This window comes from Mytilus edulis, chromosome 13 (assembly GCF_963676685.1).
Source record: "Mytilus edulis chromosome 13, xbMytEdul2.2, whole genome shotgun sequence".
In the NCBI taxonomy this organism is placed as follows: Eukaryota; Metazoa; Mollusca; class Bivalvia; order Mytilida; family Mytilidae; genus Mytilus; species Mytilus edulis.
Window position 1 is genome coordinate 59609036 of NC_092356.1, and position 19709 is coordinate 59628744.

A 19709-nucleotide genomic window follows, 5' to 3' on the forward strand; every position below is an offset into this window, starting at 1 on the left:
CAGTTTTAGTCCAATTTTATTGTCCACATTAACATAGGGTTCTCTTTATTTAACTTTATATTTTAAAAAGACTGTCGTATCGGCAAAAAGAGTACAAGAAAGAAAACAAAATGAACAATTTTGTAGGAGATGAACCTGAAATGAATTTGTTTAAAATATTGGTAGGCAAATGATTAAATCCATTGCGTAAGAAAAAGCCAGAAGATTTATAATACTATGCAGAAGTTTAAAATGTGAGGAAAGAAATTCTTAACATAGAAAATCCGCCCGGAAACTAGTAATGTGTATATATCACAAGATTTACAACATCTGCACGTAGACTGTTAGTTCTAAGGGATAGTCTCTTCCCTTTTGTAAATAGTTTTTGATCTATCTTTATATGAAATAATTTTCAGCTGCACACATATTTTTATTATTATTATTGTCAATTTAATTAATATATAGACATTGATATTGTTTAAAAACTAAAACAATTTTCCAATTGTAAAATATTCAATATTTGAATTGTTGAATATTATTGGCAGTTGGCAATAAGTTCCATTTATCGTAGCCACGATCCTACCACCTGTTTCTGGTTTGTGACATCGCCAAATGTTATTTGTCAGTAAATATGTACTACTCATGAGCTACACGACTGTTTGTGGAACAAAAATAGCCAACCCTTTCAAAGCACCTGCATTTATCTTCAGCTTTTTGGTTTGGTTTTATGGAGCTCTATCTTTGCTTTGTAGAATTATTTGTGGATTGTTCTGTTTGTCTGTGCCTTTTTAAGCACGATTTAGTCTATCTTTCTTGCACTTATTATGTTTTTTATTACTCCCCTGGTATCTCGTGCATTAAATCATCGCGGTTTTTTTTTACCTAAGGTGCTTCTATTGATTAAAAAGGAACGCTAGGAGAAGGAAACTGTTTTATTCTATACAAACTTCATTAACAGGTGCGTGCTCATTACAAAAAATAATTCACACTTTATGGACTTCAATTACATAGATGTGCTCCTTACACAAATATTGCTTTAACAGAGTTATCGAAATGAACGATCGAAATCGTCACTACATACGTTTTACGGTCACCACCGAGAATTGCTTGACTGATACTATTATTTGATGTCTATATTAAATAGTGACATGTTTTCGCGGTATTTGATCTTTATATTAGATATAAGTATATTTGAATTTTTACCGCTTTTTCCTATCTCAATCGCGACATTTAGACTAAGTCTGATTTTCCAAGGGTGAAGATGCTTGCTCTTCTAACACACATCTGTTGTCGTTTTGTTTTTAGTTTATGCGGTGTCATCATTTTTTTTTTGGGTTGTTCACCTTGATCTTGTCTGGCAATCGATATATGAGATTTATAATCGGTAATTATAAATACAGGTACCTTGATTTATCTTGGTTTTCTAAATATCTGTTACCCAATTAATATATTTATCTGAAAGTTCTGCTCTAATTGATATTCTGTTATTATTACAAAAGTAAATAATTAGTATAAAAATATTAAAAATAAAATGCAGATTAAGTCACTAAAACCATCAAACATGCTAGCATTCACATAGAATCCTATAGATATAAACATTGATTGGTTACCTGGGAAATCAGTATGAATGACTGAAAGGTGTATAAATCATTTACAGGCTTACCAATGTTAATGTCATGCTGCTGTCATAGGTATATAGCGGAAAAACATTTCTGCTGCTAATTGAAAGATGACCGAGTTTCTTTAGGAATTTAATGTTGTCCTGATTTAAGTTAATTAAAGGATCTTAAATAGGTTTTCTAAATAAATTGAGATATCTTGTTTTTTGGGTCTATTCGTCCACAAAACGGAAGCATTTTTCTTTTTAGAAAATGTCAATTGTGGTGTAAATTGAGAGGAAAAAATCTATTTAAGTTGTTTTAATAACTAGAAAAGAGAATTGCCTAACAAGGTGATATAACTAAAAGGATCACGCCAAATATACCAAGCTGGATACTTGTGGAAGTTGCGTTTTTAAGACTGCTAAACGTTTTAAACATACGATGTTAAAAACATCAAAGAAGAATTCGGTCGCACCTCTTGTAACAAGGAAACCCGATGTAGAAAATGCAATTAAACATCCATCATTTTTCGGACAGGCTGTAAAATTACATTTGTTTAAAGTCTATGTTATATGTACTTTATCAGTGATAGTGATTCTTGGAATATCAACGTTTATCATATCTATGAACATTCAAAATTACACATCTGCTGACGGAAGTCTAGAAATAATTAAGATAACAAAAGAAGACATTGATACATTTCTTGATCTTCTCCTAGGAGTAACTGCTAAATGTGTGCTTAAAACCGTGATTAACAACTCCTCAATTGTTTACGATATGAATTCCTTGGCTATTTCAAAATTTCACGCTATGTGTAACTCAACAGTTATTCCGTCAAAATTCCGGAATTTATGCAACGCCACTGTTTTTGAGATGTGTACAAACGACACGTCATATCAAATGGAACTTATGATCGAAAGTACCCTAATTCTCCTTCAGTATGATTTAGAACGTATCCATTTTGAAAATCCATCTCAATTTGTATATTTCTACAGTCTTGTAAAGTCCGGGACTTTTTGTATTCTTGAAACATTTCATTGTGCATCTTCTATATCAACTATCAGTGATGCTCAGCACGTGAGATACTTTTATATGAAAAATAATGCTTTACATGACGTTAAGGATTTTAACTTATTGACAAATTTTGATAAACAAGCTATTACAAAAATTGAGAAAGAAACATGTCAACAATTTGTTCACAACGAAATCTTATTTTCTGAGCACTTACACGTTTTAAACAATATACTTGTAGATATCCGATCAGCTTTAGATAAACTACGAAATGAAATTGATACAAATACACGTTTAAAGGAGTCATTCTATATAGGACAAATTGTATCAGTTATAATTATGTGCATTTTTACCGCCGCCATGTTAATTGCTGTTGTTCAAACATCAAAGATAATGAATAAATGTATGGTAACATTTGCAGAAGAATATCAAATTAAAACGGAAGAATTAGATAAAGAAAAACAGGTTGCAGAAGATCTTCTCTTCAAAATGATACCAAAATCTGTTGTTTCACATCTCCGTAGTAAAAATGGTGACGTGTTTGCAGAAACTTTTGATTCAGTGTCAATTTTCTTCAGTGACGTTGTTGGTTTCACAGAAATAGCTGCTTCAAGTAGCCCAATGCAGGTATAGTTTTTCCTATTATATTTTTTTATTTTTATGTTTTATTGTCCACAAAAAGTCTGTTATTTATCTTTGAAAAAGGTGGGTCAAATGTCCATTTAAATCTTTCAAATGATTGTACACTAGTGTTCATTATAATGAAATTGTTTATGGATATTAGAAAAACCTTTCCAGTAAATATATATTCAAATTCCAAACGATTTCATTACATTTTTCGATTAACGCCCTTTTTTAGCATAACATTTAGAATAATTTTTTTTATCCTTACATATCCTTTAATCATAAAAGATTGTTGACGGATACCAAAGGGACATTTTTACTCATTAGTAGATGACAAATTTACAAACCATTAGCAAAACAATATCCAAAACAAAATGCAAAAAACAAACAAACAACGGTATATATATTGTGTTGTCGATTCCGTTCTTATAAATATCATAAATATCTAGAACTATTCAAATACTTCCAAAATATTATGTATATATATACGAAATTGTGTTTCATCTTTGAATCAAATATTTAACGACCACCATGATGCTTGTCAGGTTTTTTCATTGTGAAATGAAGTGAATGATAAATGTGGAAAATTTGTACAAAATGATATCAGATTTGATTTTAGATTTCTCCTAAAATTTAAAAGAAAATTGATTATAATAACACGATCAGATTTCACAACTTTTTCTGTTGATCATAAATCTTAATTGGTGGTTCATTCTCGTCGAGTATCCCTGATGAGTCTCTTGAAGGAGAAACGCGTGTTTTGCGTAACAAATTAAAAGCCTACATATAGTATATTTGATGAGTTTGTAAAACTTAACAATACACAATTATCCATTGCTAAAATATTTTTGACAACAGAGCAGACTGACTTTAATTTTATAATCATAAAACTACTTGTATTGCCAGATATTTTCTTTCAAATATAACAATTATTTTATCAATAACAACATTAATTAAAAGCGTTTGTGCTTTGCATTATGATATATGAACTGCGATCAGTATAATATCAAAAGACTTACTGTGCAGTATAATATACTAAAAGGGCTATGTATTGACAAATACTCCCTATTATTCTATTTTATAACAAGTAGTTTGTGACATATTTTGATATTAATGACCATGAAAAGGATGTTTGTTGCTCCCATCATTATATTTATTGTGTCAATGACATCGCATTACATTGATCTTATGTCATTGATGTTTGTTTATTCGGTTTTTTGCGAGTTATTTTAGACATCTATAAATTACAACTGTTGCTTGATGTATATGAGTTCAGTAAGTGATTCGTTTTTCGTGTGGTCTGTTGTACTGGGTAATTATGAGTAAATAGCTCCGTAAGCAATGCTTAGTTTATGTGGCTTGTAAAACTGTGTGGAAGTTTTAGTGTTTCATTCTATATAAGCGAGGACAAAAGGACTTTACTGATGCAATCGGTTGATATTTTGCAGCTTGTTTTAGCGATAATTGTTATCATTTGTAATAATGTATAATGTTTGTTCGGCTGTCTTTACATTCATCAGAAACACGTGACCCAAACAATTAGAGAAACGGAATTGTTAAACTTTAGTATTTTTTCTTGAAAAAAAATGTCATTTTACAAGGCGAAACTCTATCTTCTGTTATTTGATGCTAGACTTGTTGTCTCCCTTCAGAGGGACCAGTTTTACCTGCAGCAAACGTTATCTAATAATGACTTTAATTAACGTTTTAAGGGTGGTTATTTTTGTTTAATTGAAAATTAGAGATATTAGTTTTTGGATTTCTAATGTTTGGTTTCTAGAGGTTACAGTTTGTTTGATATAAACACTTTTCAATTATTGAAGAAGATTAGTTGCATGTCAACACATCCGTCATATCATATGAAAAAAAGAACTATGCTGATCTTAAATTAAAATAGATGTTACTAACAATAGTGTAGCAAGCTGTGACAGATAGACATTTCAAAACTTGAATCTATTGAAAATGCATAATCCGATTTAAACTTTATTAAGCATAAGTCGTAAAGTATGTATTTATTGATACGCATCCTTTGCTTTTTTGCTTTTTGATTGTTTGAACAATTCTTAATAAAGTTAAATTCGGTACTGACATAATTTATAATAACTTTTCTTAAAATGATCTTTGTATATATTTCGAAATTATAAAGTATCCAAAGTTGCAAGAGAGGCGAACAAAACCAGAGGGACATTCAACCCCATAAGTTAAAAATAAAGTGAGAACGCCATGACTAAAAACGAAAAATACCACCAGAAATAGTTATCAAAGGTACCAGAATTATAATTTAGTACGCAAGACGCGGGTTTCGTCTACATAAGACTTATCAGTGACGCTCATATGAAAACATATATAAAGCCAAACAAGTACAAAGTTGAAGAGCATTGAGGATCCAAAATTCCAAAAAGTTGTACCAAATACGACTAAGGTAAACTATAAAATCCTTAGTATTTCGAAAAATTTTATAAACAGAAAATTTATAAAAATGACCACATTATTGATATTCATGTCAACACAGAAAAACAATAGTACACTTCACGCAACATAGACAACTAAAGACTCAGCAACAACTCTTGCAGGCAAAGTTGACCTTTTGATTTTGCTATGTGTTTAGGTTATTTTTGGTCATATAGCATTTTAAATGTTTCGATTATTATACATATTAAGCTTACAAATATTCGACTTAGAGAGTTCCTGATGAAAGTAAATCAAGAACTGTGTTTCGGACGCATGTAATTTATAACGTGCGCACAGACGCATAACGCTTATGTCTAAAATTTGAGATATCTTAATACATTTACTTACCTCGGGTGTAAAGAAACATTTCGGAATAATCGTTTGTAAAAATATAGATCTTAGATTGTTTGTGAAATTTGAGAGAAATTCGATAATTAATATACCAGTGGCATTTCTTAAGGTTTCGTGATTTGTTATGAATCTAATCAGGTGGCTTATGACTAAACAAGACACAATAATTCTTAACAACAGAGGAGATTTTATATTCCTTGTGAAATCTGATTCTCATTAAACAATATTTTTTTGTCAATAGAACGTTATCAACAGAGGAGATTTGAGATGGCTTATCAATATGATTATTATTAAATTATTCGAATTGACACGTTTTGTTCAATAGACGAAACAGTTCTTTGTTGTAATAGCAAATAATATTTAAGGTTTTTCATGATAGATATTCCAAACAAAATTAATGTTTGATAATTTGTTACATATTTTATACTAATGTCATTGCCAAGAATACATTTTCGTCAAGAATAGTAGTCTCTCTTATGTAATGCTCCTCTGATAATGACATTGTGTTATTTATATTTTATGTAACTCAATTTTGCGTTTTAAAATTCACTAGGCTTCATCTTAGCCAATAAGTTCACGCAGTTAGAAAATCTGTGTCTGTTTCTCCGTTGTTATATTCTGATCGGATATACATATTTACCTTGTAATAATAGCAAATTAGATTTTACATTAAAAGGTATAATATGACTACCTCTTGAATTCGATAAGCAAACTATATAAAAGATAAAACAAATAACTGTCAAAGATGTTCATATAATTTTAGTTTGTAAGACATCAGTTCTTATATTTTCGAATTTTAAATTGTCATTTCAATTTTGCAATGCGAAGAAAAACGTCTTACATGTAGAGAAATAAAGCCTCAAATTAGTCTCAAAGAAATCAACGCGACAAAATATATGCTCTTTTGATCTCCACAGTTGTGTGTTTATTTTGTAACGTTGACATTGTTTAATCTTATTATGTCATGAAACTGTGCAAGTTATATCATGAAAATAATGAACGAAGAAGGCATATGGCTAAATAAAGGCAACAGTAGTATACCGCTGTTCGAAATTCGTAAATCGATTGAGAAACAAACAAATACGGGTTACAAACTAATAATTGAAAACAACACGTTAAATAATTTCTCGCGTCGGAAGCGCTTTATGGATTTACCTTCATCAGGAACACTCAAAGCCAAACATTTGAAATCCGAAGATGTATAAGTACCGAAACCGTTGAAGAGCTATTTGTCAAAAATACCTAAAATAAATAGCCAAATTCATCTTAAGCCAACATTAACTGAGAGAGTTGAAACCGTGTTTTCTTAATAATTTCAAAATTTATAAACGGAGCATTTAGTAGTTTGTTTAAAATCATGTCAGTACAAAAGTCCTGACTAAAAGTAAGAGAAACACATCAAATATAAGAGGAAAACTACGACACAACAGTAATAAAACATTAAAATGTAACACCCACAGAAACGAACTATAATATAACAATGACAATTTTCCTGACTTGGTACAGGACATTTTAATCAAACAAATGTTGGGATGAACCTGGTTTTGTTGCATGGCAAACCTCCCGTTTTTATTATGGCAAAATTAAATATAACATGAAAATGACAACATTACATGATAGAACTACAATACAAATAAATGGGAGAACATATAGGACAGTGAAACACACGAATAATAGCTGACAAAAGGTGCCAGTTTTAAAATTTAATTAGCCATACGCGCGCCTCGTCCACACAAGACCAACCGAATGTTTTGCGTTTTTTAACTCGCTATGCTGACAGCAACAAAAGACAACAACCGAATTACAGGCGCCGGAATTGGTAATATGCACTTACTGCATGTGAAAGAGTAAAACAGACGCGATGTGAGTGCAAAATCATCTCCGAACCTTAGCCAGTAGTGTTGATGAGTTATACCGGCGCGTTGTGAATATTAGGTCCCTAATAAAATAATGTCTGGTAATGTGTTACATATTTTATACTTACGTCTTTGCCAAATTTGTTTGTCAAGAATATTTGTTTCTCCCTGTGTCATGTAAATGTAATGTTCCTCTGATCACGTCGTTGTATTATTTTTATGTTATGTAACTCAGTTTTGCATTTTTTAATTCGCTATGCTACATCTTGGCAAATAAAGTTCATTTAGACACTGTCTGTCTGTTTCTCCGATGTTATAAATCGTCATGTCCTAATGTCTTCGGATAAAGAATTAAAAAAAAGTGTGTTATGAATGCCAGTGAGACAACTTTACATCCGATTCACAATTTGTAAAATTAAAGCCTTTATAGGTTGAAGTATGATCTTCAACACGGAGCCTTAGCGCGCACACCGAACAACAAGATATTAAGGGCCCAAAAAATAACTAGTGTACAACCATTCGAACGGGAAAATCAACGTTCTAACCTGTAAAAAAAAAAGAGAAACGAGAAACACTTATCAACCACATCAACAAACGACAGCAACTGAACATCAGGTTCCTGACTTCGGACAGGTACGCAATTGCAGCGGTTTTAAACGTTTTATAGGTACCAACCATCGACCTTACCGAATTAGATTTTAAATGAAAAGGTATAATATGACTACTGTTGGCCTCTTCAAATCAAAAGATATAACAGCCAAAAATTGTTAATATAATATAAGTGTGTTGGACATAAGTTCTTATATTTTCATAAGACAGTAGCATGAAAACAAAAAAAAACATATTTTAAACATTAATAGGAAATGAATGTACTAATTTCAATGGAAAAAAAACCTTAAAACAACTAGAATAGAAACAGAAAACACAAAGTTGCTGATCTAAGATTATTTGCAGTTATGGATAGCTAGTTAAAAACAAATATCAATCACGTTCTCTAAGAAAACCTTATCACTTTCGTCTTGAGAGGATTACAGTATACCTTTATTAATATAAATACTGTTATTTAACTAACGTTGAAGTATTGATTTGGATATTCAATTTTATAGCATAGTTATACTGTTCATTAAGAAAATCTTTTAAACAGCCGAATTAAATATTTTCTTACAAATTTTATTACCTAACAAAGTTAATAACCAGAAATGCATTGATTTCCTTTTGAAAAATTTCTTTTAATCGTCACTTTATATTAGAGCCTATTGAAAGTATCAAATTAACTTGAATGGTTTTAATGTTGATTAAGCAACGCATTAGTAGAACGTGTAATTTAGGATTAATCAGTATCACGTGTATTGTCACGTGTCTCGGATAAAAAGTCTGCACCTTCGTGTCCTACGTTTTTATTTAAAACATTGAGATGTATCTGTATACGTAATTTTAGTTGCTATAACCAAAACATAGGCATTCGTTTCAAAATTCAATAGATCTGTGTTGAAATTTACAGTCGAGACAAAATGATAAAAAATCTTAAAAGTATATTGAAAAGAATTTTTTCCATATACGTGTCTACCTTCTTAAAAATCACTTAGATAAATCCTTAATTGGCTATTGCATAATCCTGACAAGGGACAGCACTTTATGATGCATGTTGTCAGTTGACAGTACATAACATCTATGAAGATAACTTAATCAAGCATGACTACAAAACGTCTGCATCAACTAACGAATACAACAGTTTTCCTGGTACTTCTCTGCTGTTTGCGCACTACAAACCCATTGCATAATTAAACATACCATTTTAATACAATGATTTCAAATTTAGTTTTAAAAGGACATAGCAAACAAACTCATAAATACATGTACCAGCTTCACATTATGTACGCCAAACTACAAAAACTAATCGTTTACGATCAAATAAACAAGTACGGTCATTTTCGATATTTGCTCAGCCGTACTCTTACAAATTATCCCTACGAATGTTAATTGCAAAACTTTAAATTTCATATAAAACACATTAGTTTAAAGAATAGATAGTTTTCAAAATCAACTAAAAGAAGAAGAAATTAAACTATGTTTACCAAAGAACAGAGCAATTGCTACATGTACTCTAAATATCATTAATATAAATGGTTTAGCTGACTTTCATGTAATATGTAGACTAAAACTTTCATTTAGAGTGTATTCTACATACTACAATTACCAAATCATATGGCTTACCAATTTGATTGACAAGGAAAACTTATTGAGAAATTTTGAAATTCAAGTGATAATCTTGAACTGGTAAACCTTTTTCAAATATACAAAAGTGATTTCATGTTTGATACTTAAAACAATACGTGACTGCAAACTCGTCATAGTTTTAAAATTCATCAAATATAATGGATTTCATGTTGAATATTGATTCATCCTATACTTTGGAAATTGAAATATTGAAAGACTCTTAATAATTCAATGATACACTAATCGCAATAAGTTTAGTGTAAACATGCAGTTATAATTAATTTGAACATACTTTAAGGAATTATGTTCACGAATCTTAATGTTGTTTTCTTTGAGGACAAATGACTAGGCAAATATGTGGCTTTTGACAACCGTTACCATCATAATGTATTTTTCATTTAAATTGAAGTACTAGTATATAAGATATGTGCATAAAATCGTAAACGCATATCTACATCGATTAAAACCTAATGTAACAAGAAAAATTCCTACTAGTATCATCATCTTGTTATATTTATAGTTTAGTGTCGCTCGCCTTACTAACATGGCTGTTAGTTATAGCTGTTTTAGATTTAAAACTTGAGTTCAACCGGACAATATAATTAAGATATGGCATAACATAAGGATGCCACAGGGGTGATTACGAGATATAAACTGATGAAATATAGACAACACTTTGTCTGGTAAAAATAAACTAATGAAACTACAGATTGAGAAATACAGAACTTCCCAGAAATCAAAAGACTCTAGGTATTCGATTTCGATACCGCCGAATGCACTTTATTACTGACATTCCTATTGCCATTACAGCATGGCGGGTGCCACAACTAAAGTTGGATCTGTGGAATATAGTAGAGTTCATCCTAATTCATTTTTGGTGGGAGGGGGATCTTGTTACTCATTTGTGTAGTAATCTGTAGATTTTTTTTTTCTTTATTGAAAAGACTTTGTCCTTTTTTTAACTTATGATTTGATTATCTTATTTGCATCTTTTGCTTCATTGTTTTTATGTAGAAATCGGAAGCAAAAATGTTCGTCTTATGAAAACCAATTATGTATGCAGAAAGATATCTTTCCTGCAGAGCATTTGCATATAAAGATAATTTTAAAAGTAAACAAATCATGCTATTCAATCGATACTAGTACATGTGTGATTCTTCTTTGATTTACTTTTATTTCAAAATTGCACGATATATTTCACTTTTTATTGCTATAAAATAAGCCTTTCAATTTGTTTCTTTTTATTTGGTAAACTGTCAGAATGCGTGATGAAACCATATAATTTTTCTTTAGATATTACAACCTATCTTCATATAAAACTTGTACTTCCTTCATTTGAGTAATAATCGATGATCTATCAATATCCTACTTATGGTAATATAAAGATAAATTCAACAAGACAGGTTAATATGAAATGTTATGGTACATATATAAAAGTATGATTATACCTTTGATGTGAAGAAAGTTCGCCACAGAACATCGACAAACATAATATGCTGATATAGTATACATAAAAAACATATGTAAAGTATGAGTAAAATGATGTTATAATGTTAATTATGCAGCAAACGAACAAGAACATGAACAAAAAGACATGTCTCGATCAGAGTGGGAATATAAATAAAAGCAACAGTAGTATACCGCTGTTCAAACTCATAAATCCATTGACAAAATACGGAAAAAATCTTTCCATTTATGCCGGTGAAAATATGTTAACACATTTCGTAACTCCTCACCAAAAGGACAACTGACAGTATGAAGAGGATTAAAATTGGCTGTTTAAAATTCACATATATGAAGTCAAATTAAAACACGTGTAATCGGTTTTGTTTTAAAAAGTCCAAAATGAAATTAGTGCACTTTATTTTGATACCTTGTTCCGTATTATGTACTAATTTTATTTTATTTTGTGTTGAAGAAGTATTTTGGTGACTCGTAAAATTAACCAAATTAAATAGCAAGATCTTCTTACATTTGTCATGACGTTTTGAAAAGTTGGGATTCCCATGGATCGTTTTATATTATTTTTTTTTTAAATGTTTACAGGAAATTGAATACTTAAGTACTTTGAACATAGGAAATTATGTATTATCTTGTTTTAATTATGAGCGTAATACCGTTTTATGTAACTATTGGAAGCCAATGATATTGATAAATCAACTCTTTAATTATGTAAACACATATTGATATCCAGTTTAAACTACGCAAAAGGAATTGAACTCTTTATAAGAATAGGAAGAAAATAACAATGTACTTGTAGGTGCATAATTAAGGATGTTTCGCTTCTAATATGTGTTTATTCTCAAATTAAAGTATGAAACTTCGAGATATCTGTACACTTCAAAGTTCACATAACAGTGAATTATAAAAGGTGCAAATACATTATAATTGATATTAATGATAATAAATCCCGTAGAAGGAGTATTCCACAGATAGATGTTTTTAAACCATTTAACTTGCATCTTTGCCCGGCAACATATTTTGGAAATAACAGAAGTATTTTCTGATGACACATTTGCCCCCGCGCAAGCTTTTAAACGAAATAAGAACAGACAGAAAAGCGTAAGGACGAAAGACGACACGAGAGAAAGACGGGAAGAAGAAAATACGGAAGAACGAACGGTCAAGGGATACACGTGATGCGTCCGTCGCATACGGGTGGCATAAATTATATAATGATTCTTATCGGAAAGAGAAAGAAGGGTACATCTTGTTATGCCCAGGCGTATTTTACATGACTGTTTTGTCTCAATCAAAGAAAGTGCATGCATCATTTCGACTTAAAACTAAAATGATATAATAGCATTATTAATTCACAGTATTAAACATTATTTTTATAAGGGTCAAGTGAAATGCCTTTCTATTGAGTTAGTACAACACAGTAACAGTGTTACGTTTTAGCAACAACAAAAAAATCTTCGTGCTACAATATTTTATTTGAAACTTGACGTGTACTTCTGATTTCTTTTTTCTTAATTTTCATTTACTCATCTTTTCATTTCAATTTATAAATTTATAAAAACAAATTCGGACACATCAGTTACTAATATCCTCCCAACTTCCCCTTGGAATACTAGTATTTACTAAATGTCCTTGACGACAAACTTTACTTCTTAATAATGTTTATGTATCTAGGTTATAATATTCAATTTCTGAACTTTGCAGTCTGTTATTCCACTGTATAATTAAACAGAATGCTTTAAATGCTTTCACACAAAAGTTAGAAAATTCCGTCTGACAACCAATCAGACAAATGATGCTAATAGATATATTTGTCTTTTAAAAACACATCTCATGTAAGAATCGCTATTAAGACAATTCGATAAATTTATCAGTTTTCAGGCTTTGTTAAAATTATCACTGTGATAACTTCCCTTTCACGATTTCAAAACAAGAGTGTCGTAATGTGGAGATAATCTTGGAGAGGTAGTATATGCAAGGTTATCAGTTCTTATATAAAAATATATACATATAACTGCAACAGTAGTATACTATTGTTAAAAAGTCATAAATCAAATGAGAGAAAACAAATCCGGATCACAAACTAAAACCGAGGGAAACACATCAACAATAAGAGACAACAAAACAACAGAAACACGGAAGTGCAACAAAAACAAAAGCAAATGCAACATACATAGAAACGAACTATATATTTGATAACAACTGCCATATTCCTTATTTGATACAAGTGCTTTATTGATTTTTTTTATTTTCGTGCAAAGAAGAGAATATCTGGATAGCAATAATCTGGAAAATAAGGCTGTAATATCCCGCATAAAGATTGTTTTATTGATTCAACATAGATATATTATAGACACCACTGCATCTAGTAGCCGAATTCTATCAAACAAAAAAAGGTTTGTGGCCTCCGGCTGTTTTTTTTTTTTTGTTATCTTGATCGGATTGTTGATTCTGTGACAAATTACCAATATCCATTCTCAATTTTTTGAACTATTTCCAGTGCACGATGTTTTGTCGATATTGTCAACATCGCAATGTCGACTTTATAGTGTCGTTATTGTGTTTACATTGTATCCTATCAATATGCTGTATACTATGGAAGCTTATAATAGTCACGAGTTGATCAGTTCTCAGGTCAACTTGTTGACATAAATAAGTGGTAAAGTTGCATTATATCCAACCTTGTTAACTTGATTGTATGTACTTGTTTAGTTATTTTCTAAACTGTCCGACTTTCAGAAAGTGTACTTGTTAACTTCTTCTGAACAAGTTGACTTTGAGAAAGTGAACAAAAAGTAAAGACTCGTCTTGTGTACATGGTCTTTGTTCGCTTGTAACATAAAACTAGTCTGATAGTAGCATTACAACACATCTTGTATACTTCATTTTGTGTACTTGTTTAGTTGTTTTCTAAACTTTCCGACTTTACGAAAGTGCACTTGTTAACATCTTCTGAACAAGTTTATATCAACAAAGTGAACAAAATCTTTATTCTCATCTTGTGGTGTTGTTTTTGTTCACTTTCCATGCTAATAGTGTTTACTTGTCGGGTTGTTTCTCACCTTTCTCATTTACTGAAAGTATACTTGTATTGTTGTATCTAACTAAGTGTACTTTTCACAAATGCACTTGGTTTGGAAATGTTGCAAGTTTACTTGTTAAAAGTCAACTTGGTCTGAAATCTGTCGACAGGGCTTGATACTTTAACCACGTGGTCTCAGTGGATATTTTGCGTACAACTCTATCCTGTCTGGAAGCATGGCAAATAATTAAATTTTAAAATCTCAGGCAATAACTAAGGTCTAGCTAGGATATGTTAGCAAGCCTCAATTGAAGACAACGTTCAAACCTACGAGGGCGTTGTATAAAAACTCTCAGTTATTATATGTGTGCATGCAAAACATATTTCTGGGGAGAGGTGTCTAAATACAAAACAAACAACACTAAAGACTAAACATTAAAAGAATATATTTTAACAAAACGCATTTTACACAGCCATGTATCACCATCATTGATGGTTATCCGATGGATAAATCTGTTGTAGAGTTGTCACTAACTCAGACGTACTTATAAATATAATTATTTTCTGTGACTGTATCTTACATAAATTTGTAGAATCCTTTACTACAGATAATTGAGCTGATCTGTAACAATAACATCTCCATGCCTTATATTTTAAGTACTGTAGTACGCCGCTAGATTAAAACTGACGAGGAAAGGTAACACACGGCCACTGAAAGCTTTATTTTTGTAGAGCCCAGGTGGTCGTGTGGTCTAGCGGGACGACTGCAGTGCAGGCGATTTGGTGTCACGATATCACAGAAGCATGGGTTCGAATCCCGGTGAGGGAAGAATCAAATTTGCGAAAGCAAATTTACAGATGTAACATTATATATATAAATAACTCGTCTAAACATCAACCCAACAATGTTAGATCTTTAAATTTGCTTTTGCAAATTTTTGGTTCTTTCCTCGAATCAATGCTACTGTATATATACGAGTCTAAATTGAAATCTACGTTCAAACCTATGATTGCGTTGGATAAAAACCGCTATTTTTATACGTGTGCATGTAAAACAAATTTCGTTGTAGAAGGGTCTAAAAACAGCACAAACAACATTTTTCAAAAGACCAAAAAAGTGAAAAGGTGTATTTAAACAAAACGCATTTGACTAATAGGTCGAACAACTGATGTTCTTTAAACCTGCCGATTGCCATTGGCGATTGCCAAATAAAATTGATCACACGATGTAACAAAATGGATCTTAATATAAATTTAATATTAAACAGAAATGTTTTTAACTTGGGGCCGCGATGTTATGCCAAAAACATACGGTGTCAATATTTTTTTAGTACACCAGATCCGGATTTATATGTATAGTCATTTTTGAATAGAAATTCAAGTGACAGTTAACCCATTTTAAAATAAGATGTGGCACATTGCCGATTAGACAACTTTCTATCCAAAACCCACGATAGTACGAATGTAGGACGAAAAGTTAGACAAAAGGTCACAATTCAGTGTTGAGATTATTTTCTTTGAATAAGAAAACAAAAAATGTTCTTTAACTATTATAAATAAAGCAACTTACATGTAGTTATTAAAATGTATTCAATAAATATTATGAATTATCAAATAATATGAAAACAAAATGTTAAAGTGGCTTGGTATTTAATTCTGTCGCACCTTTTATAACTTGCTTAATTGTATGGTTTTGCTTATTGTCGAAGGCTTTATGTTGACATCTACGTCGTTTGATCTCGGGTGGAAAGTTGTCTCATTGGAAATCATTACAGTTGTCTGCATCTACTTATAACATATTGCTACATTGTACAGTATGTGCGTTCTTATGTCTTTTTTATTATTCAAAAGAAAATAGTGTTGGAACGGAACTGTACGGTTTTCTAATATCTTGGTCATTCGGGAGACTGTCAAGCGGGGCTTCGACATTTGAAAAATAACAAGTCTTTGATGAACTCTAATGTTACTATTTAACGTTTCTGCTTCAAGTGTTTGGTAGCTAAAACATTCTATATGTAAATATGAACCAAATAGATAATAAAAAATATATATGCATCCAACGTTTTCCGTAGAATGGAGGAGCTCCAAGTAGAACGATCAAAACTGTCACAGAACAGCATTCAAAAATGTCAAATAATCATCGAAAACCCAATCGTTATTACCAGAATTTTCACATGCACCTTTTTTGATATTTAGTCTTGCTTGTATGAAAGTTTCAAAGCCATTGTCCCAGTAGAAATCAAAATATGTTCATTTTCTTCATGCCGGAAATTTTTCTTGACTATACAATCGCTTGCGAATTTAGTGTACAATCACTTTAAGATTTCCTGTAAAATCAGTTGGCCAAGTAGACTACTACGAAAGGATGGTAGTATATCTTTACTTAAAATGACTACATCGTTCAACTAACAAGCAAGCTAGTGAAATATATTACATTTACATACACACTCAATGCATTTTGCTGTAATAGTTTCTAGTGTTTACGTTTTTTTTTAGGTTTTTTTACATATATAATTATAACACTCAAGTAGGAATTTTTACTGCTTTCTCTTTTACCACGTTCATGATCATTTTTATATTTTCAATGAGACTTCTGTTACACAAATATTTAATAATCTACTACAATCCAATGCAACATATGTCAAAATAGCAGTTTATCACCTGTTCTGATATCGTCAATGATAGTATTAGAAGATGACCCGATCATTCAATTGATTTTTAGCTCACCTGACCCGAAGGGCCAAGTGAGCTTTTCTCATAACTTGTCGTCCGTCGTCCGTCGTCGTTCGTCGTCGTTAACATTTTACATTTTAAACTTCTTCTAGAGAACTAATAAATGGAATTAAATCCATCACATAAGATGGCCGCCAGCGGGAGACTTAGTTTAACATAGGACCCTATGGGAAATGCATACAAATGACTTCTTCAAGAGAACCACTGAATGGAATGAAACCATACATTGCATGAATATTCCTTATGAGGTGCTAACAAAGTGTTGTTCCTTTGTAGCCGATCCATCATCCAAGATGGCCACCAGCGGCCAATTATTAATATTTTAATATCATGTTTATGATGGTAGTTATTCACAAAAAAAGACACGTATAGATCAATAAACATGATATTAAAATATAAAGATGTGGTATAATTGCAAATGAGATATCTGTTTATTACAAGCTATATCTACTGATGGGAAAAGATCCCGTAAAAATAAATATTATCAAGGATCGAGGAGGACTTGTTCTCTGAAAGAGAAAGAAAACATAAAAAATTACACATGAATTTCTTCATAAAAATAAGCATGGTCACGCCCTTGGAATTTTTCAATATTTCTAACTATGATATCCGACGATCGAACAAAACAGTTTCTTTTAGTGAGAACAACATCATCAATATTATAATGAGATGTGATATGATTGTCAAAGTTAAAATGAAGTGAATTTTAGCAATTATAGTCGGCTATAAAAGGTCCCGACATAAAAAATATGAAACAATAAATTTCGAAAACTGACGACCTTATTTACTATAAAACAATTTAAGAAAGCATATTTGACAGACATAAACCAACGACAGCCACTGAACTAAGACCTTCAGACTTTGAACAGGCACATAAAGATTGTGAAGGGGTTAAACGTGTTTATGTGTGTTCATTCCTCTCCGAAACTGGGACTGGTATAACAGCACAACACAACTCACAAGACTAAACTATAACTAGAGGCTCTCAAGAGCCTGTATAGCACACCTTACTCTACTTGGGTTTTTGAAATAAAAAAAAAAACAGATAAAATTTGGCTACAAAGTAACAACACTTGGCCAGCATCTCATAAGGAAAGGACTATTCATGCTATGTTTTATTTCATTCAATTCCATGGTTCTCTAGAAGAAGATTTTGTATGCATTTCCCATAGGGTCCTATGTTAAACTAAGCCCCCGCTGGCGGCCATCTTGGATGATGGATCGGAGACAAAGTAACAATTCTTGGTCAGCATCTCATAAGGAACATTCATGCTATTTTTGGTTTCATTCCAATTTTAATGGTTCTCTAAAAGATGTCATTTGTATGCATTTCCCATGGGTCATATGTTACACTAAGTCCCCCCGCTGGTGGCCATCTTGGATAATGGATCGGCTACAAAGTAACAACACTTGGTCAGCACCTCATAAGTAACAGTCATGCAATGTTTAGTTTTATTCCATGAAGTGGTTCTCTTGAAGAAGTCATTTGTATGTATTTCCCATAGGGTCCTATGCTAAACTAAGTCCCCCGCTGGTGGCCATCTTGGATGATGGATCGGCTGAAATGTAACAACACTTGGTCACACCTCATAAGTAACATTCATGCAATGTTTGGTTTCATTCCATTTAGTGGTTCTCATGAAGAAGTCATTTGTATGCATTTCCCATAGGGTCCTATGTTAAACTAAGTCTCCCGCTGGTGGCCATCTTGGATGATGGATCGGCTACAAAGTAACAAAACTTGGTCAGCACCTCATAAAGAATATTCATGCCATGTTAGGTTTCATTCCATTCAGTGGTTCTCTAGAAGATGTCATTTGTATGCATTTCCTATAAGGTCCTATGTTAAACTAAATCCCCCGCTGGCGGCCATCTTAGATGATGGATTGGCTACAAAGTAACAACACTTGGTCAGCACCTCATAAGGAACATTCATGCCATGTTTGGTGTCATTCCATTCATTGGTTCTCTAAAAGAAGTCATTTGTATGCATTTCCCATAGGGTCTTATGTTAAACTAAGTCCCCCGCTGGTGGCCATCTTGGATGATGGATCGGCTACAAAGGAACAACACTTGGTCAGCACCTCATAAGGAACATTCATGCAATGTATGGTTTCATTCCATTCAGTGGTTCTCTTGAAGAAGTCATTTGTATGCATTTCCCATAGGGTCCTATGTTAAACTAAGTCTCCCGCTGGCGGCCATCTTATGTGATGGATTTAATTCCATTTAGTAGTTCTCTAGAAGAAGTTCAAAATGTAAAATGTTAACGACGACGGACGACGACGGACGACGGACGACAAGGTATGAGAAAAGCTCACTTGGCCCTTCGGGCCAGGTGAGCTAAAAATCAATTGAATGATCGGGTCATCTTCTAATACTATCATTGACGATATCAGAACA

General features: G+C 31.9%; 1 protein-coding gene across 1 annotated transcript in view; it reads left to right on the forward strand.

Annotated features, from left to right (window-relative positions):
• The first annotated feature begins 1703 nt into the window (after positions 1 to 1703).
• LOC139501521 (uncharacterized) overlaps positions 1704 to 19709 on the forward strand; it is a 50814-nt gene continuing 32808 nt past the window's right edge. The window contains exon 1 of the mRNA XM_071290636.1: positions 1704 to 3218. Coding sequence (XP_071146737.1) covers positions 2022 to 3218 — 1197 coding nt within the window. The 5' untranslated portion in view covers positions 1704 to 2021. The remainder of the gene's footprint in view (positions 3219 to 19709) is intronic.